The sequence below is a fragment of the Oncorhynchus mykiss genome, chromosome 30 (assembly GCF_057628025.1).
Source record: "Oncorhynchus mykiss isolate SJ-2025 chromosome 30, ASM5762802v1, whole genome shotgun sequence".
In the NCBI taxonomy this organism is placed as follows: domain Eukaryota; kingdom Metazoa; phylum Chordata; class Actinopteri; order Salmoniformes; family Salmonidae; genus Oncorhynchus; species Oncorhynchus mykiss.
This window is the reverse complement of record NC_143051.1, coordinates 23,254,551-23,276,554: the sequence shown is the minus strand read 5'-3', so window position 1 is coordinate 23,276,554 and position 22,004 is coordinate 23,254,551. Positions and strand designations below refer to the sequence as shown.

General features: G+C 45.1%; 1 protein-coding gene across 1 annotated transcript in view; it reads right to left on the bottom strand.

The window, feature by feature from the left end:
- LOC110489408 (thrombospondin type-1 domain-containing protein 7A) overlaps positions 1-22,004 on the bottom strand; it is a 168,857-nt gene that overhangs the window by 30,860 nt on the left and 115,993 nt on the right. The window contains exons 13-20 of the mRNA XM_036971022.2: positions 21,628-21,894; positions 16,342-16,520; positions 15,641-15,646; positions 15,282-15,415; positions 14,897-15,050; positions 10,127-10,268; positions 9,773-9,888; positions 9,468-9,585 (exon numbers count right to left, since the gene is read on the bottom strand). Of these exons, the coding sequence (XP_036826917.1) occupies positions 9,468-9,585; positions 9,773-9,888; positions 10,127-10,268; positions 14,897-15,050; positions 15,282-15,415; positions 15,641-15,646; positions 16,342-16,520; positions 21,628-21,894 (1,116 nt within the window). The remainder of the gene's footprint in view (positions 1-9,467; positions 9,586-9,772; positions 9,889-10,126; positions 10,269-14,896; positions 15,051-15,281; positions 15,416-15,640; positions 15,647-16,341; positions 16,521-21,627; positions 21,895-22,004) is intronic.

Genomic DNA, 22,004 nt, shown 5'->3' with positions numbered 1-22,004 from the left:
CTACCTCCACTAGAGAGGAACCAGGGTCAGAGGATTGACCAGTCCTCTACTATACTCCTACCTCCACTAGAGAGGAACCAGGGTCAGACAGCTGACCAGTCCTCTACTATACTCCTACCTCCACTAGAGAGGAACCAGGGTCAGAGGATTGACCAGTCCATTACTATACTCCTAACTCCACTAGAGAGGAACCAGGGTCAGACAGCTGACCAGTCCTCTACTATACTCCTACCGCCACTAGAGAGGAACCAGGGTCAGACAGCTGACCAGTCCTCTACTATACTCATAGCTCCACTAGAGAGGAACCAGGCTCAGAGGGCTGACCAGTCCTTTACTATACTCCTACCTCCACTAGAGAGGAACCAGGGTCAGACAGCTGACCAAACCTCTACTATACTCCTACCTCCACTAGAGAGGAACCAGGCTCAGACAGCTGACCAGACCTCTACTATACTCCTACCTCCACTAGAGAGGAACCAGGGTCAGACAGCTGACCAGACCTCTACTATACTCCTACCTCCACTAGAGAGGAACCAGGGTCAGAGGATTGACCAGTCCTCTACTATACTCCTACCTCCACTAGAGAGGAACCAGGGTCAGAGGATTGACCAGTCCTCTACTATACTCCTACCTCCACTAGAGAGGAACCAGAGTCAGAGGGTTGACCAGACCTCTACTATACTCCTACCTCCACTAGAGAGGAACCAGGGTCAGACAGCTGACCAGTCCTCTACTATACTCCTACCTCCACTAGAGAGGAACCAGGGTCAGAGGATTGACCAGTCCTCTACTATACTCCTAACTCCACTAGAGAGGAACCAGGGTCAGACAGCTGACCAGTCCTCTACTATACTCATAACTCCACTAGAGAGGAACCAGGCTCAGAGGGTTGACCAGTCCTCTACTATACTCCTACCTCCACTAGAGAGGAACCAGAGTCAGAGGGTTGACCAGAACTCTACTATACTCCTACCTCCACTAGAGAGGAACCAGGGTCAGACAGCTGACCAGTCCTCTACTATACTCCTACCTCCACTAGAGAGGAACCAGGGTCAGAGGATTGACCAGTCATTTACTATACTCCTACCTCCACTAGAGAGGAACCAGGGTCAGACAGCTGACCAAACCTCTACTATACTCCTACCTCCACTAGAGAGGAACCAGGGTCAGAGGGTTGACCAGACCTCTACTATACTCCTACCTCCACTAGAGAGGAACCAGGGTCAGACAGCTGACCAGTCCTCTACTATACTCCTACCTCCACTAGAGAGGAACCAGGGTCAGAGGATTGACCAGTCCTCTACTATACTCCTACCTCCACTAGAGAGGAACCAGGGTCAGACAGCTGACCAGTCCTCTACTATACTCCTACCGCCACTAGAGAGGAACCAGGGTCAGACAGCTGACCAGTCCTCTACTATACTCATAGCTCCACTAGAGAGGAACCAGGCTCAGAGGGTTGACCAGTCCTCTACTATACTCCTACCTCCACTAGAGAGGAACCAGAGTCAGAGGGTTGACCAGAACTCTACTATACTCCTACCTCCACTAGAGAGGAACCAGGGTCAGACAGCTGACCAGTCCTCTACTATACTCCTACCTCCACTAGAGAGGAACCAGGGTCAGAGGATTGACCAGTCATTTACTATACTCCTACCTCCACTAGAGAGGAACCAGGGTCAGACAGCTGACCAAACCTCTACTATACTCCTACCTCCACTAGAGAGGACCAGGCTCAGACAGCTGACCAGACCTCTACTATACTCCTACCTCCACTAGAGAGGAACCAGGGTCAGACAGCTGACCAGACCTCTACTATACTCCTACCTCCACTAGAGAGGAACCAGGGTCAGAGGATTGACCAGTCCTCTACTATACTCCTACCTCCACTAGAGAGGAACCAGGGTCAGAGGATTGACCAGTCCTCTACTATACTCCTACCTCCACTAGAGAGGAACCAGAGTCAGAGGGTTGACCAGACCTCTACTATACTCCTACCTCCACTAGATGAACCAGGGTCAGACAGCTGACCAGTCCTCTACTATACTCCTACCTCCACTAGAGAGGAACCAGGGTCAGAGGATTGACCAGTCCTCTACTATACTCCTACCTCCACTAGAGAGGAACCAGGGTCAGAGGGTTGACCAGACCTCTACTATACTCCTACCTCCACTAGAGAGGAACCAGGGTCAGAGGATTGACCAGTCCTCTACTATACTCCTACCTCCACTAGAGAGGAACCAGGGTCAGAGGATTGACCAGTCCTCTACTATACTCCTACCTCCACTAGAGAGGAACCAGAGTCAGAGGGTTGACCAGACCTCTACTATACTCCTACCTCCACTAGAGAGGAACCAGGGTCAGACAGCTGACCAGTCCTCTACTATACTCCTACCTCCACTAGAGAGGAACCAGGGTCAGATGATTGACCAGTCCTCTACTATACTCCTAACTCCACTAGAGAGGAACCAGGGTCAGACAGCTGACCAGTCCTCTACTATACTCCTACCTCCACTAGAGAGGAACCAGGGTCAGACAGCTGACCAGACCTCTACTATACTCCTAACTCCACTAGAGAGGAACCAGGGTCAGAGGGTTGACCAGACCTCTACTATATTCCTAGCTCCACTAGAGAGGAACCAGGGTCAGAGGGTTGACCAGACCTCTACTATACTCCTAACTCCACTAGAGAGGAACCAGGGTCATATGATTGACCAGTCCTTTACTATACTCCTAACTCCACTAGAGAGGAACCAGGGTCAGACAGCTGACCAGTCCTCTACTATACTCCTACCTCCACTAGAGAGGAACCAGGGTCAGAGGGTTGACCAGACCTCTACTATACTCCTACCTCCACTAGAGAGGAACCAGGGTCAGACAGCTGACCAGTCCTCTACTATACTCCTACCTCCACTAGAGAGGAACCAGGGTCAGAGGATTGACCAGTCCTCTACTATACTCCTACCTCCTCTAGAGAGGAACCAGGGTCAGACAGCTGACCAGTCCTCTACTATACTCCTACCGCCACTAGAGAGGAACCAGGGTCAGACAGCTGACCAGTCCTCTACTATACTCATAGCTCCACTAGAGAGGAACCAGGCTCAGAGGGTTGACCAGTCCTCTACTATACTCCTACCTCCACTAGAGAGGAACCAGAGTCAGAGGGTTGACCAGAACTCTACTATACTCCTACCTCCACTAGAGAGGAACCAGGGTCAGACAGCTGACCAGTCCTCTACTATACTCCTACCTCCACTAGAGAGGAACCAGGGTCAGAGGATTGACCAGTCATTTACTATACTCCTACCTCCACTAGAGAGGAACCAGGGTCAGACAGCTGACCAAACCTCTACTATACTCCTACCTCCACTAGAGAGGACCAGGCTCAGACAGCTGACCAGACCTCTACTATACTCCTACCTCCACTAGAGAGGAACCAGGGTCAGACAGCTGACCAGACCTCTACTATACTCCTACCTCCACTAGAGAGGAACCAGGGTCAGAGGATTGACCAGTCCTCTACTATACTCCTACCTCCACTAGAGAGGAACCAGGGTCAGAGGATTGACCAGTCCTCTACTATACTCCTACCTCCACTAGAGAGGAACCAGAGTCAGAGGGTTGACCAGACCTCTACTATACTCCTACCTCCACTAGATGAACCAGGGTCAGACAGCTGACCAGACCTCTACTATACTCCTACCTCCACTAGAGAGGAACCAGGGTCAGACAGCTGACCAGTCCTCTACTATACTCCTACCTCCACTAGAGAGGAACCAGGGTCAGATGATTGACCAGTCCTCTACTATACTCCTAACTCCACTAGAGAGGAACCAGGGTCAGACAGCTGACCAGTCCTCTACTATACTCCTACCTCCACTAGAGAGGAACCAGGGTCAGACAGCTGACCAGACCTCTACTATACTCCTAACTCCACTAGAGAGGAACCAGGGTCAGAGGGTTGACCAGACCTCTACTATATTCCTAGCTCCACTAGAGAGGAACCAGGGTCAGAGGGTTGACCAGACCTCTACTATACTCCTAACTCCACTAGAGAGGAACCAGGGTCATATGATTGACCAGTCCTTTACTATACTCCTAACTCCACTAGAGAGGAACCAGGGTCAGACAGCTGACCAGTCCTCTACTATACTCCTACCTCCACTAGAGAGGAACCAGGGTCAGAGGGTTGACCAGACCTCTACTATACTCCTACCTCCACTAGAGAGGAACCAGGGTCAGACAGCTGACCAGTCCTCTACTATACTCCTACCTCCACTAGAGAGGAACCAGGGTCAGAGGATTGACCAGTCCTCTACTATACTCCTACCTCCTCTAGAGAGGAACCAGGGTCAGACAGCTGACCAGTCCTCTACTATACTCCTACCGCCACTAGAGAGGAACCAGGGTCAGACAGCTGACCAGTCCTCTACTATACTCATAGCTCCACTAGAGAGGAACCAGGCTCAGAGGGTTGACCAGTCCTCTACTATACTCCTACCTCCACTAGAGAGGAACCAGAGTCAGAGGGTTGACCAGAACTCTACTATACTCCTACCTCCACTAGAGAGGAACCAGGGTCAGACAGCTGACCAGTCCTCTACTATACTCCTACCTCCACTAGAGAGGAACCAGGGTCAGAGGATTGACCAGTCATTTACTATACTCCTACCTCCACTAGAGAGGAACCAGGGTCAGACAGCTGACCAAACCTCTACTATACTCCTACCTCCACTAGAGAGGACCAGGCTCAGACAGCTGACCAGACCTCTACTATACTCCTACCTCCACTAGAGAGGAACCAGGGTCAGACAGCTGACCAGACCTCTACTATACTCCTACCTCCACTAGAGAGGAACCAGGGTCAGAGGATTGACCAGTCCTCTACTATACTCCTACCTCCACTAGAGAGGAACCAGGGTCAGAGGATTGACCAGTCCTCTACTATACTCCTACCTCCACTAGAGAGGAACCAGAGTCAGAGGGTTGACCAGACCTCTACTATACTCCTACCTCCACTAGATGAACGAGGGTCAGACAGCTGACCAGACCTCTACTATACTCCTACCTCCACTAGAGAGGAACCAGGGTCAGAGGATTGACCAGTCCTCTACTATACTCCTACCTCCACTAGAGAGGAACCAGGGTCAGAGGGTTGACCAGACCTCTACTATACTCCCACCTCCACTAGAGAGGAACCAGGGTCAGAGGATTGACCAGTCCTCTACTATACTCCTACCTCCACTAGAGAGGAACCAGGGTCAGACAGCTGACCAGACCTCTACTATACTCCTACCTCCACTAGAGAGGAACCAGGGTCAGAGGATTGACCAGTCCTCTACTATACTCCTACCTCCACTAGAGAGGAACCAGGGTCAGAGGATTGACTAGTCCTCTACTATACTCCTACCTCCACTAGAGAGGAACCAGGGTCAGAGGGTTGACCAGACCTCTACTATACTCCTACCTCCACTAGAGAGGAACCAGGGTCAGACAGCTGACCAGTCCTCTACTATACTCCTACCTCCACTAGAGAGGAACCAGGGTCAGAGGATTGACCAGTCCTCTACTATACTCCTACCTCCACTAGAGAGGAACCAGGGTCAGACAGCTGACCAGACCTCTACTATACTCCTACCTCCACTAGAGAGGAACCAGGGTCAGACAGCTAGTCCTCTACTATACTCCTACCTCCACTAGAGAAGAACCAGGGTCAGAGGGTTGACCAGACCTCTACTATACTCCTACCTCCACTAGAGAGGAACCAGGCTCAGAGGGTTGACCAGTCCTTTACTATACTCCTAGCTCCACTAGAGAGGAACCAGGGTCAGAGGGTTGACCAGTCAAATTTAGTTGATGCTACATCAAATAAAGTTCCCTCTCCTTAATATACATTTTCCACTTTCCTTCTCATTTGTTCGCTGTAGAAGTAATTGATATCTCCATGTGTCAGTGTTATTTTCTCTAAGGCTGACTGCACACGCACAGGACCTGGGAGGCATATACTTCTCCTTAATGTTGAACACAATTAGAATAGAGTCCCCCAGGCTTGGTGTAGCCTGCAGCTAGTCTCTAGTCTCACACAGCTGCCAATTCATCTTCTAGTGAACACACCGTGATGCATGCCACGATGCGTGTCCCCATAGAGAGGGGATGTGCTGTCCCCATAGAGAGGGGATGTGCTGTCTCCGTAGAGAAGGGATGTGCTGTACCCATAGAGAGGGGATGTGCTGTCCCCATAGAGAGGGGATGTGCTGTCTCCGTAGAGAAGGGATGTGCTGTCCCCATAGAGAGGGGATGTGCTGTCCCCATAGAGAGGGGATGTGCTGTCCCCATAGAGGTTCTCTCCTTCCTTCAAAGCTATTTTTAATCAGCAGTCAGGGTTTTCCTGAGATTCCCTCCTCTGCTTTTTTTTAAGGTGGTTCACTCAAAGGGAGGTTCACTATTGCGTACACCAATGGTAACTATTATTCCCCAATGGGATTCTGATTCTATTCTCTCCGGTCACGTCTCTCTACTCACCTACTCACTCAACAGGTTGTCTATAGTAGCGGTGAGTTTTGGGATGAGGAGCAATGTGTGACTGGGTGGGCCGCTGGTCAAGGGGGAAGCTAGTGCCAGCTGTCGCTATCAGTGTTTTGCCAAGGAAGACACATTATCTCTGCACACAGGTCTGATATTTCCCAGGAAACTAGTGTGTGTGTGTGTGTGTGTGTGTGTGTGTGTGTGTGTGTGTGTGTGTGTGTGTGTGTGTTTGTGTGTGTGTGTGTGTGTGTGTGTCTTCTGCGTGTGTGCGCGCGACGAGTGCCTGTGTTTGTGTTTACATCGCACTGATTGATACGACACATTGGTGCTTCTAGGTGTCTCCATTTCATTTAGAAAAAAACTAGAACCTGGCTCAGGAACAGGTATTAGCTAATTTAGAAAAAAACTAGAACCTGGCTCAGGAACAGATATTAGCTACTCAACGTAATTGTGTCCTGCCATCCGACATTTAGATAAACAATCAACTCCAGGAAGAAAAGTAGTGAGTGTGAGAAGCTGTTCTCTTCCTCTCCTCTTCCTGTGGTTTACCTGCTGCTACTATCCTGTGACAAATCCTCACGTTGCCTGGGGACAGATTAATGGCTACCACAATAGCTAGAGCCTGTATTGGTTTCATATCTCAGCCTGGATTTGCTCTCTGGCCAACTATGACACTGGCCAGTGCTCTGAAGGACTCCTGGGGTGGCAGAGTGGTCCCTCAGGCCCAGAACACACAGGCTTAATGGACCGCCAATCAATCCTCTGATCCTCTAGGATTACACATGAGGACATCATCATCCCTCCCTCTTTCCTCTCTCTCACATCATAAAATGCTTCACGTTTCAGCCATTACCTCAGAGTAGAGGCTGTTTCAAAGCTGTGTGTGCTGTTGATCAGTAGCTTTGTGAACCTGCAGCGCTATGAGTAATAAGGAATGACTCACAGACTACCCACCATTCCTGCAAATCCACACCCTATACTACGATATACAGTGGTATAATTAAGCAATAAGGCCAGAGGAGGTGTGGTATTTGGCCAATATACTATGGCTAAGGGCTGTTATTACGCTTGATGCGACGCAGAGTTCTGGATACAGCCCTTAGCCGTGGTATATTGGCCATATACAGTTGAAGTCGGAAGTTTACATACACCTTAGCCAAATACATTTAAACTCAGATTTTCAAAATACCTGACATTTAATCCTTGTAAAAATTCTCTGTCTTAGGTCAGTTAGGATCAACACTTTATTTTAAGAATGTTAAATGTCAGAATAATAGTAGAGACAATGATTTATTTCAGCTTTTATTTCTTTCATCACATTCCCAGTGGGTCAGAAGTTTACAGACACTCAATTAGTATTTGGTAGCATTGCCTTTAAATTGTTTAACTTGGGTCAAATGTTTCGGGTAGCCTTCCACAAGCTTCCCACAATAAGTTGGGTGAATTCTGCCCCATTCCTCCTGGAAGAGTTGGTGTAACTGAGTTAGGTTAGTAGGCCTCCTTGCTAGCACACACTTTTTCAGTTCTGCCCACACATTTTCTATGGGATTGAGGTCAGGGCTTTGTGATGGCCACTCCAATACCTTGACTTTGTTGTCCTTAAGCCATTTTGCCACAACTTTGGAAGCATGCTTGGGGTCATTGTCCATTTGGAAGACCCATTTGCGACCAAGCTTTAACTTCCTGACTGAGATGTTACTTCAATATATCCACATAATTATTCAGCCTCATGATGCCATCTATTTTGTGAAGTGCATCAGTCCCTCCTGCAGTAAAGCACCCACACAACATGATGCTGCCACCCCCTGTCCTTCACGGTTGGGATGGTGTTCTTCGGCTTGCAAGCCTCCCCCTTTTTCCTCCATACATAACGATGGTCATTATGGCAACACAGTTCTATTTTTGTTTCATCAGACCAGAGGACATTTCTCCAAAAGTATAATCTTTGTCCCCATGTGCAGTTGCAAACCGTGATTTGCACTTTTCGCACCAAAGTACGTTTATCCCTAGGAGACAGAACTCATCTCGTTCCTGAGTGTTATGACAGCTGCATGGTCCCATGGTGTTTATACTTGTGTACTATTGTTTGTACAGATGCATGTGGTACCTTCATGCGTTTGGAATTTGCTCCCAAGGATGAACCAGACTTGTGGAGGTCTACAATCTTTTTACTGAGGTCTTGACTGATTTCTTTTAATTTTCCCATAAGGTCAAGCAAAGAGGCACTGAGTTTAAAGGTAGGTCTTGAAATACATCCACAGGTACACCTCCAATTGACTCAAATTATGTCAATTAGCCTATCCGAAGCTTCTAAAGCCATGACATCATTTTCTGGAATTTTCCAAGCTGTTTTAAAAGCACAGTCAACTTAGTGTATGTAAACTTCTGACCCACTGGAATTGTGATACAGTGAATTATCTGTCTGTAGACAATTGTTGTAAAAATTACTTGTGTCATGTATGAAGTAGATGTCCTAACTGACTTGCCAAAACTATAGTTTGTTAACAAGAAATGTGTGGAGTGGTTGAAAAATGAGTTTTAATGTCTCCAACCTAAGTGTATGTAAACTTCCAACTTCAAAACTCTAAGGTGTCTTATTGCTATTATAAACTGGTCACCAACGTAATTAGTGCAGTCAAAAAATGCTTTGTCATACCCTTGGTATATGGTCTGATATACCATGACGTTCAGCCAATCAGCATTCAGGGCTCGAACCACCCAGTTCATGTGGATGGATGGATAATTAGTCAAATGACTTCTAGTCACAGACTACCCACTATCCACGGATCAATATAAAATTGATGGGTGAAATAGACAGGTGAATGGACCACTTAATCAGTTCTCTGTTATTTCTTTGATTTATGGCTATGCCTTCAGAATTTGATGTGATTAGCCTTGAACGCATTCCCAGCATTTTAACACGGAATCATATTGTGACGTACCTGCTAGTCCACAGGTTTGTGTGCACTCGGACCAGGGTGACCAATCAGATAGCTGGCAGTTGATGGGACACTCCACAACACAGGAAGCGTTCATCTGCCACTTCCTGTCCAGCCCCAGCTGAAAGAAACAAGAAAACAAAAAGAAAAGTACTTTATTTGGCCATTTGTGGAGAATGATTCTTCTTCTTCGCTGTTTCCAAGTCGCCCAGGCAACCCTGTCAGAGCCCTGTCTGGACTCTGACAACAGAAGAATCGCTCTCATTAATCACCAATGAGCTTTGGAATGGAAAGAGAAGAACACAGACCTCTTCACAGAACTTGAGGTCGACAGACTTGCCGTCGCTTCGTACACAGTCCAGCATGCGTGTCTTCATGCCACTACCACACACAGCTCTCTCACTCAGCTGACAGGTGCTCCAATCTGCGTAGAAAACAAAATAGCATAAGAAATGTGAGGTGAAAAGGAGACTGCCAACCTCCCAACCCCTTTTCCTCTGGAGTGCACTTAATTCATATCAAATGCCATGCGGTCTAAATATACTTGATGTAAGATCACATTCAATACTGTATTTACCATCCAGAACCATATATTTCCATATTGATATACGTCTCTGGTACCATCCATCGCATGCAGTAATCCAGGCTGACATTTGCCTTACCGGTGATGTTATAGGAGTAGTGATAGCAGTTGCTGTTGAGGCTGCAGGGCTCGGTCTCTGTGGTGTTGGGGCACAGCTTTCCCTCTCCAGGTTGACGAACGGGGTATGCTGTCCTATCCCGAGTGCTGATTTTGTTGCATGGCTTAAATCAGAGAAGAAGTCAATCAATTAATCAAACAGATTCATTTAAGAAGCCCTTTCTACATCAGTCGTAGTCACAAAATGATTTTACAATAACCTGGCCTAGACCTAAAGCAAGTCAGGAAATCCGCTTTCAGTTTGACGTTTGATGCGAACCAAATATGAAACCCTGTAAAAGTGAATTTACCACTTTCCGACCAGCAAATTGAAAAAGGTTTTCCATGAATATATATTTTCCCCTACATTACCCTCTGTCTATTTCCACCTCTGTCTATTTTCCCCAACCAACCCCTACAAGATAAATTGGTCTATTCAGGTGTTTTCAGACCATTTCTATTTGGAGTGCTGTCTTCACCTGCTTATACAGCCACATATTCCATATCCATGATCATTAAACTGGGAAGGGCAATGGCAGGGCACATGACACGGTTGACCCCTCTTCCCACTAGAGGCTTACCACGGGCACACACACACACACACACACACACACACACACACACACACACACACACACACACGCTCACACACACACACACGCTCACACACACACACACACACACACACACACACACACGCTCACACACACACACACACACACACACACACACACACACACACACACACACACACACACACACACACACACACACACACACACACACACGCTCACACTTTCATGCACGTTTCACAGACACACATTTCCACAGCACTCTCCCATACACACACGCTCCCACACACGCACACGCGCACACACACACAGATATACACACACACAGGTCCCCCCTTCCACCAGAGATATTCCAATAATACCTTGGTCACAGCATGCTATTTAGAGCTGCATGAGATCATCTTCCCTGCTGAAAGTCATCCACCCTCTCTCTTTCATTCATTTCAAAGGAAAAATCCTAGCTATTCTCCCACCAGATAATAACACATACTGAATAGTCAGCACTTAAATTGGTGCAAGCCTTGCCGGAGCACCACACTAAATTGGTGAGAGCCCCGTAAGAACATAACACATGCCAAATGGACATCACCTAAATGAGTAAGAGCCTTGCTGGAGAATCACACTTACCAAATGACATCATTCTAAACTGGTGAGAGCCCAACAGGAGAATCACACTTATCAAATGACATCATTCTAAACTGGTGAGAGTCCAACAGGAGAATCACACTTATCAAATGACATCATTCTAAACTGGTGAGAGCCCAACAGGAGAATCACACTTACCAATGACATCATTCTAAACTGGTGAGAGCCCAACAGGAGAATCACACTTATCAAATGACATCATTCTAAACTGGTGAGAGCCCAACAGGAGAATCACACTTACCAATGACATCATTCTAAACTGGTGAGAGTCCAACAGGGGAATCACACTTACCAATGACATCATTCTAAACTGGTGAGAACTCAACAGGAGAATCACACTTACCAATGACATCATTCTAAACTGGTGAGAACCCAACAGGGGAATCACACTTACCAATGACATCATTCTAAACTGGTGAGAACTCAACAGGAGAATCACACTTACCAATGACATCATTCTAAACTGGTGAGAACCCAACAGTGGAATCACACTTACCAATGACATCATTCTAAACTGGTGAGAACCCAACAGGGGAATCACACTTACCAATGACATCATTCTAAACTGGTGAGAACTCAACAGGAGAATCACACTTACCAATGACATCATTCTAAACTGGTGAGAACCCAACAGGGGAATCACACTTACCAATGACATCATTCTAAACTGGTGAGAACTCAACAGGAGAATCACACTTACCAATGACATCATTCTAAACTGGTGAGAACCCAACAGGGGAATCACACTTACCAATGACATCATTCTAAACTGGTGAGAACTCAACAGGAGAATCACACTTACCAATGACATCATTCTAAACTGGTGAGAACCCAACAGGGGAATCACATGTACCAAATGGCCATCGTTTACAGTTTTTTTTTGTTGTTGTTACAATCGCTAGGACCCATTGCTCAATACTTAGGTCACTTTTTCAAAACTCTTCACACAGTGAGCACAACAGCAGTCTATGTGGGCTAAACTGTGGTTCATTTTTCATTGCTTTGGCACAAAATGCATTCAATGACTGCATCTTTCAAATTTCATGAGTTCTTTTCTCACTCAGACACAACCATACATACTCTTTTCAAAACTGTTAAACTTCAGTTCAAAACCTAACATAACACAAAATTGACTACATTTATACAGAAATACCTTATTAAAATATACTCAAAATCTAAAAAATGAAATACTATCAAAACAATTAGACCAACCACAGCTGATTCCCATTGTAGTTGAACACCTACCCAGGTGTTAGTCTTTCAATTTCATTACCATCTATACAAAAGGGGATATTTTAGGAATAATGCTGTACTGTAATTTTAACATGGACCCAGACAGAGATAGAGAAGTGGTTGACAGTGGAAGAAGAGTGGCTGGGAGGGGGGGGGGGGGGGAGTACGTATGCGTGGTGGAAGAAGACTGAGAGGAAGATCAAGAGCTGTAGTCTCAGATGAGATTATGGCTACTATAAGTGATCATGTAATAAATCATGGTTTATCAATGAGAGAGGCTGGTCTGAGAGTGCAGCCAAATCTGCAAATCTTTCCGGCAAAACAACAGGGAAGATGTGCATTCTGCAAGGGCATCTGACTGAACTGCACATTACAGAAGTAAATTGAGCAAAGCCTCCAAACCCACTTATGTGTAATTGTTTTTGTATTTCTGCTTAGGACCCAACGGTTACCTCCCACAGGTGGGAGAGGTAGGATTTTCATTGCAATCGTTGATATGGTCATCAGAAACAATGGCATAAAACTCACAGAGATTCGGAGCGTTGGCAGACAACATTACAGACAACATTACATTTGGAAATATTCACAATGTAAGCATAACAACTATTTCTAGAGTCCTGAAACAACATCAAGTCAGGATGAAGCAGTTGTACACTGTCCCCTTTGAGAGGAACTCTGAATGAGTCAAGCAACTCAGGAACCAATATGTCCAGGTAAGATGAGTATAAAATACAGAACTGGTTTTGAACAAAACCGAACAGAGCAGAGGCACACCATGGCATGTTTTTAGGCATAATGTAAACAACCGTAATAGCCTAACTCTTATGTTGCCTTGTGGATTTATTTTAGAGAGTCATGGAGATTGAAGCCAAGCAAACGCCCCACATATTCATCTTTGTGGATGAGGCTGGTTTCAAGTTGGCCAAAACACGGCGGTGAGGAAGGAATGCGATTAGGAAAAGAGCCACAGTGGGTGGATGTCCCGGGCCAGAGGGGTGCCAACATCACAATGTCTGCAGCAATATCCTCTGATGGATGGCTGTTACACAAACCGCTAAATGGGACCATACAACACAGAGCGTCTCATTTCATTCCTGGATGACCTCTATGGAAGGGTCGTGCCAGGTGAGGAAAGGGTCGCAGTGAGGCGAAATCGGCCAACGTTTGTAATTATATGGGACAGTGTGGCATTTCACCATTCCCATGCAGTCACAGAGTGATTTGCAGCCAATCCCAGGATGTTGTCACTTCTCCTCCCACCTTACTCTCCATTCCTCAACCCCATAGAGAAATTATTTTCCTTATGGAGGTGGAAGGTTTATGACCACCATCCACATAATCAAATGTCCCTCCTGGACGCAATGAATGCTGGATGCCTGGACATATCTGCAGAAGATTGCCAGGGATGGACCAGGCATGCCAAAATATTATTTCCCAGGTGTATTGCCCAAGATGACGTAAGATGGTGTGGATGAGAACCTGCGGCCAAATGCAGAAGACATAGTTGACTAGCATTGCTACTGTATCTGTGTCGGTAGATGGTGTATATACAAATTAATTCCTGTAATATATACTGCAGTGTATTCTAAACAGTAGAGAGGTGTCATTCTTGTTTTGTAAAGACATTTTACAAAAGAAAACATTGTGTAACTAACCTGTTGTTAGTGTTTTTTAGATCATTTTTTTATGAGTGACAAAGTGTGCTTGTTGGGTAACAACCTTTGCTTGTGTTATGGAAAAATGTGTTGATTTGAGACATGTATGAAGTGTTTTGGTAGTTTTAGTGCATTTTAGATGTGAAATGCTGTGCCAAGCTGAAAGTTGGTTAGGAGAACTGTGTGAAGAGATTTGAAGAATTGAACTAGGTATTGAGAAATGGGTCCTGGCGAATGTAAAAAACTGTAAATTGGTGCAAACCCAAAGTGAAAGTTGCTGACAAGAGCTCTGCTGTGAATTACATTTCTGAACATGGGAATATGGCCGAAACAGGTTAAATAGAAAGTGGAGACTTGGCATGATTGGCCAGTTATTATATGTTAAGGTGTGAGACAGAGATCCACGGTGAGTAGCACAACAGGTATTTCAGGTAATAGCTCACCCTTTAAGCAGTCTACGCTTGTTTTGAGTGTATTCAGCACCACAGCCTCAGAATATAACAGATTAGAATAGTCTTGCACTGGTCCACCTACTGAGATGGACTTTTCTTTGCTCCTAACCAAACCCAGAAAACACAAAATATCGGAAATATTGCAAAGGGATAAAATAGGTGCTCAAACAACAAGGTTGTCAGCATCTGTCCATACCAGTGAGCAGCTGCTCCAGGCCCCCCAGTCAGACAGGACACAGTCCTCAGGGCAGGGCAGCTGGCGGTCTCTGGCCCCTAGAGGCATCTCCTCTGGGTCACACAGGTAATCCTCCACAGGGTCCGACGGCCCATTGATAGTGTTCTGCATACACCTGGACAGAGGGGGGACGATAGGTTAGCAATACTGATACAATTATCATTGGTTTTTGTAGAGGAGATGAAGGCGAGATGAAGAAGGCAGGAATCACCTTGAATGAATGAAGCTAAGAAAACGTCACAGAACAGGGTTAGTTGGAGAGACTCTCGCGGTCCTTCAGTCCACTAGGAGCTGAAATGAATAAGTCAAATAGGCTGTTGTACCTATAAGAGCTGATCGTCCGTACCTGACCTTTCTGGTCTGCACTCCTTCTCCACAGTTCTCCTTCAGGTCCACGTTGCTGACCTTCCAGACACTCCAGGGTTCAGCCACCCACACATACTGACCACAGTCACTGAGACAGGGCACCACCTCATACACCTTGTGAGAGACCACTACACAGTTAGCCACCCACGGTCACACCACCATCCATTCCATAGCAAAAATGCGTGTATTTTAACACATGATGAAATAGTATAGAGCAGGTTTGTGCTAGCGCAAACCTCATTCATTACATTTACTCCCACACTATTATCCATCCCATGGCAAGAAGAAATACATTGATCTATACAAAAACACTAGAAAAGGCAGTGACAAGTCACTCACCTGAGCCTGTGGACGGGGTCAGTTCATACACCAAGGAAAAGAAGAAAAGAATAGCGGGGAAACAGACAGTGAGTGTTTAAATATAGGATTATTAGAATGCAGTACACCATGTTCCCTTGTTTCTCTGTAGGAGCATAGAGTTCACAGTTCCTTCCTCTTCCTTAATCTTACAGGTAGCCTAGCAGTTAGAGTGTTGGGTTAGTAACGGAAAGGTATCTGGTTCGAAGTCCTAAGCTGACAACGTGCACAAATCTGCCGATGTGCTCTTGAGCAAGGCACTTAACCTTCAATGCTCCTGTAAGCTAAATGACTCAAATGTGAACGTGTACAAGCCCTAACTCAGCTAATAAATGAAACACTGAAAGATGTCCACTCTGGCTTCATTAAAAAATGAACACTGTTATGGTTCCTTTAATCTAATGCATTAAATCAAAATCAAAGTATTTTATTTAAACATTAAAACAAGCCAGAGACCTCTACCCTCTACCATGTTCTAGTCTTGCCCAGAAACAACCCTTATCCGTTATCCTCTACCCCCAAGAGACTAGACACTAAGTTGTGGAGATCTGAGTAGAGTTTATCAATTTAAGCCATATGGGAAAAATCTGGCCAATCCTCTCAGATCTCTACAAATGTCTTTGGGGTAAGGGCTAGTGGTTGTTTCTAGACAGGGCCAAGAGTGATGAATGTCCCCCACTCACCTGGTTGACATGGTCCAGTTTGGGGCACGGTCGACCACCGTTGTAAGGCTTCTCCCTCAGCCACTTGGAACGCACTTTGACCCCACTGCCGCAGGACTTGCTGCATCGTGACCAGTTTGACCACTCACTGAGCTTGCAGTCAGACGGACAGGGGATGATGCAAGCCTCCTCAATATACCCTGAAACCACAGAGACAACTAGGCTTCAGTATAGTTTCATCATCTGGCAGTATCTGTATCAGTTTACACAGCTGTCGATGCAGCAAGCTAAATCCAACATTCCTATTGATACGGATGAAAAGCTACAGAGGATTATAAAGAACTGAGATGGCAGCGCTGTGCAACAAACAGCATTATTACACTGTTTACTGTAGCTTGGCAAATGCAATGGAACAAGAGGGCAGCAGCCTGTTGTGCGATTTAGAAGACTGTTGTTTTTCTGGGCAAGTGAGTCAGAGAGAGGGAGAGAGAAAGAACAAGTGAGAGAGCAAGTGAGAGAGAAAGAAACTGAGGCAGAGAGAGCAAGAGAAAGAGAGAGAGAGAGAGAAATGGATGGAGAGAGAGAGATGGAGGACGGGAGAGAGAGAGAGGTCATGATTTTGGAAGTTTTGGCAGGAGTGCTTCTCTCTCGGCTTGTTGTTTCTTTTTATCTGGGCAAGGGTGGATTACTGAGCCTCATGTGTCCACTGAAAGAGCAGGGAGGTCAGAGGTCTTAGCTGTTTTGAGTGTTATTACTACTGCTACTGGAGCAAGGTCACAAGTTGTGACTCAAAACACAGGAACCTGCGTGGATCCTCAGCAGTGGAAATACATTAACATACTGCGAATTAGGAATTTTAGAGTGCATTCTTTTGTTCTTAGACTATTTTACATCTAGTAAATGTATGTTTGTGAACTTGCTGAAGTAGATAAGATCAGAAGAACAAACACAGTGTTGTCTATTTTCCCTCTAGGACATTTAAACAAAACAAAGACTAACAGCGTTATTAGAGGGATATTAATGTGGGCCAAATTGATTACCCCCTAATCCAGTTGTATTTGGGCTTTTTCCTTTACATTTTAAGGAAGTCACCTGGTTACTATTCCTAAAAAGACCCACAAAAACAACCATTTGGAAACAACTAGTTAACCAAAATGAAAAGACAAATCAAATCAATCCAATTCCTGAGGAACTGACCTGTGTAAGTTAGAGACACTCTTATGATACAGTAACACTACTACAGATACACTGCATATTTTGTTGAGTTTTTTTGTGGTTCTATATAGAGCCATTTTGAAACAAGCTATTGAACCCTTTCGGTTCTATACAGCACCATTTTTTCCAACAGTATGCTGTAGCAGAGAAGCTACTGTAAGACAGACAATCTCTCAATATTATTAGTGGTCGCCTCACTACTGTCATGCCACTGGCAATAAGAGTCTGCCTGTTGGTCACTGCTTCCCAGAACCTGCTATCTCACTCACACTAATACCCGGCCATCACGCCAGAACACACCCATTGATCACTCACTGTCAACCTTTCCAGCCATCCTCGTTTTCTGTTTTAACATGGAACCATCCTGCCAAGCCCACGTAAAGCAGGGAATCAAATTGTCACTATAGTACCGTTTACAGACAGACTGTATGGTATGTTGTCTGTAAAAGAAAACAGGCAATGTTTTTAGAACCCAATTCATACAGTCCCATTTTTTACCACGTTCTTGCTGGGGTAAGCCTTTTATCTCCAGTGCACATGCCGGCAATCCATTAAATATACACATCACAAACAAATCCACTATTAATAGTTTGTAGGCAGGTCCTAAGAAACATACGACTAATAAAAAAAAAGAATGGCATATTTTGAGTTTGAACTCAATAGTTATTTTGTTCATTAAACAGACAAGACACGCTTAGGCTATCATGATTACAGTCAACACGCATATATTTTATAGCAGGCTAAGAATACAGTATAATGAAATTTAACAGAATAAATACCCCCTCAAAATTTCCCACACAATTTTCGCCATGGCAACATGTGGAACAGCTGTCATTTAAAAAAGTGATATTTTGAAACAGAGCCCAAGGCAAGCCCATGATTTTTTGATCCATGTTTTATCTCTATAACTTCACTTTGTTACAGAGCAGGCATAGGGTCTTACATTGAAAGTATACCACCCTGCATCCCACCGCTGGCTTGCTACTGAAGCTAAGCAGGGTCAGTCCTGGTTAGTCCCTGGATTGGAGACCAGATGCTGCTGGGAGCATTGTTGGAGGGCCAGTAGGAGGCATTATTGTCCTCAGTTATTGGGTACCGTCTTTGGATAGAACGGTAAAAAGGTGTCCTGACTCCCATGGCACTTATCATAAGAGTAGGGGTGTTAACCCCGGTGTCCTGGCTAAATGACCAATCTGGCCTCATGTGATCATGGCCACCTAATCATCCCCAGCTACCAATTGGCTCATTCATTCACCTTCCCCTTCCTTGTAACTATTCCCTAGGTCGTTCCTGTAAATTAAAATGTGCTTTCAGTCAACTTACATGGTAAAATAAGGGTTAAATCAATAAAATCATGATTCCAATAGTAAATAACAGCAATCTATACTTTTAAAAGCATGCGAGTCTCGTCATCGAGCAAAATAACAGGCCTACACTTGATTGGCTACATTACTGCATGCTAAATGTTTCTGATCATGACTAGGTCAGATCGCGTAAATTAAAGTTTAGGCTTTGATGTTGGCAACCCCTTTCCGATATAGAAAAAGGTGGAAAAAAGTTGGCAAGATGCTAATGATGGCCGAAAAACGTATTGATTTGAGAAGTGTATACAATGGCTTGTCAAAGTATTCACCCCCTTTGGCATTTTTCCTATTTTGTTGCCTTACAACCTGGAATTAAAATATATATTTTTTTTTGGGGGGGGGGGGGGGGGTTGTATCATTTGATTTACACAACATGCCTACCACTATGAAGATGCAAAATATGTTTAATTGTGAAACAAACAAGAAAAAAGACAAAAAAACATGAGCTTGCATAACTTTCAGGGGATGGGGATATTGTTCTCGGGGTGATGAGAGGTGTTGGGTTTGAGCCAGATGTAGTGCTTTCCTTGAGGGCCCAAAAAATACATTTTAGTCTCATCTGACCAGAGTACCTTCTTCCATATGTTTGGGGAGTCTCCCACATGCCTTTGGGCGAACACCAAACGTGTTTGCTTATTTTTTTTCTGGCCACTCTTCCATAAAGCCCAGCTCTGTGGAGTGTATGGCTTAAAGTGGTCCTTTGGACAGATACTCCAATCTCTAACTGTGGGGCTCTGCAGCTCGTTCAGGGTTATTTTTGGTCTCTTTGTTGCCTCTATGATTAATGCCCTCCTTGCCTGAGTTTTGGTGGGTGGCCCTCTCTTGGCAGGTTTGTTGTGGCACCATATTCTTTCCATGTTTTAATAATGGATTTAATAGTGCTCCGTGGAATGTTATAAGTTTTGGATCTTTTTTTAACCCAACCCTGATCTGTACTTCTCCACAACTTTGTCCCTGACCTGTTTGGAGAGCTCCTTGATCTTCATGGTGCCGCTTGCTTGGTGGTGCCCCTTGCTTAGTGGTGTTGCAGACTCGGGGACTTTTAAGAACAGGTGTATATTTACTGAGGTCATGTGAAAGATCATGTGACACTTAGACTGCACACAGGTGGACTTTATTTAACTAATTATGTGACTTCTGGAGGTAATTGGTTGCACCAGATCTTATTTAGGGGCTTCATAGCAAAGAGGGTGAATACATATGCACGCACCACTTCTCCGTTTTTTTTTCACTTCACCAATTTGTTTTTCACTTCACCAATTTGGACTATTTTGTGTATGTCCATTACATGAAATCCAAAATAAAATCCATTTAAATTACAGGTTGTAATGCAACAGAATAGGAAAAACACCAAGGGGGATGAATACTTTTGCAAGGCACTGTAAGTAACCATATACCTTCTAATGTATTTGAATGTTTTTTAATATAACTTATTTTCCTTTTTTGTTTGTAATGATAATACAATAAATTATTATAATTTTTAAAATAATTTAATCCATAGCATGTGTGGGAGCCAATCAGGTAGGTTGGTTGTGGTGCTGGAGCAATAGAGCTACAATACCAGTGACTTGTGTATAGATATAGCACCATCCCTGATCTCCTATGGTTGCTTAAGCTGGGAAAAAAATCTTAGTGTGACGTCTAAGGCACAGTGGTGTTGGAGAGCTACACATACAATAGCAATAGCCAGAGTACAGCAATAGCAATTGCTTGTGACGTCTCATGACGTCACAGTTCTACACCATCAACCGCACCACAGGCCCCATACTGCAAGTGAAGCTATGACTCACAGGCATGGGTTTACACAGAGAACAAACACTTTGATGAAGCGCTGCGTCTTCCTCGGGTTAACACGGACGATACGACAGCACTATGATTCCTACATTTCTTCTCAGCATCGGTTGGATGGCGATGCTGCTGTGTATCCCTGAATGCTAACACTTTGGGAAGAAAGCAGATCTGATGTTCTACGTCTGCATCGCTTGCTGTTTGGGGTTTTAGGCTGGGTTTCTGTATAAGCACTTTGTGACATCTGCTGGTGTAAAAAGGGCTTTATAAATAAATGAGATTGATTGAAATGTGATTGATTCCCTGACAGTTCCCCTGACAGATTTGGGCTAGGGGGCGGAGCGACTGCATCCTGCATCCTCTCCGTTACCACATTGATTTGTTCTCTTTTGAATTTACAATCAAGGGATGCTGAAAAGGACAGTGAGATGAGAGAAACTGCACTAACAGTCTGACATCAAATTAGGTCAAATGGAGCCGAATCAATAGAACACATATGTAAATGATCGACTAATTATTCTCTTGATGGAGAGAACAACGAAACAATGTTCTCTAAATGTATTCAATAAGAGGTTGTAACAAATTGATGAGAATTCCAAAGGCCACAACCAAAGTATTTCCAATTGCATTGTCTTGTATTTCTCTACACTGATCATTGTTGTTTTCTGGAACAGGAAGTGGCCCACTGTGTATGATGATGTCATTTCACTGAGCATGCCTTTCATTGGAAATTCAGACACCTTGTATGAATCACAGTGGCTATGTTTAATGCATACAACTTTAAGTGAGTTAATCAGAGATGGTAGAGGTTGACTCACCGTAGCTGTTGCACCATGACAAAGGTAGACTAACCAACATAACATAATCATACATAGTGAGGTGACTTACTGCTTATAGACATGAACAATCATAGGATGTTGGTGAGAAGTTTAGGACTCACCGTGGCTGTTGCACCGTGACGTCTCCACCAGCCTGTTGTCCTGGTCGTAACACACCATGGCCTGGTAGCGGTAGCCCTGGCCACACTCCTTGATGTCCCCCTGGACCTTCATGCCCGGCTGGCCCTCCACACGCCCACCCTCAGGCAGGATGCAGTCCGACCAGTTCCCCATGGGCTGGGCGTTGTACTTGTTACAGGGGCAGTACTGGATCTCACTGAGGGGGTATACCTGGGTGTTCTTACACTGGTCTTGCTTTTTGCTCTTTCCTGGGAAGAGTGAAGGGAGGAAGGGAGGACAGGCAATCAATAAAAACTGATATGCAGCACATACCGACTGGTCATCGTTTGAACTGGTGAGAGCCCAGAATGAGGTCATT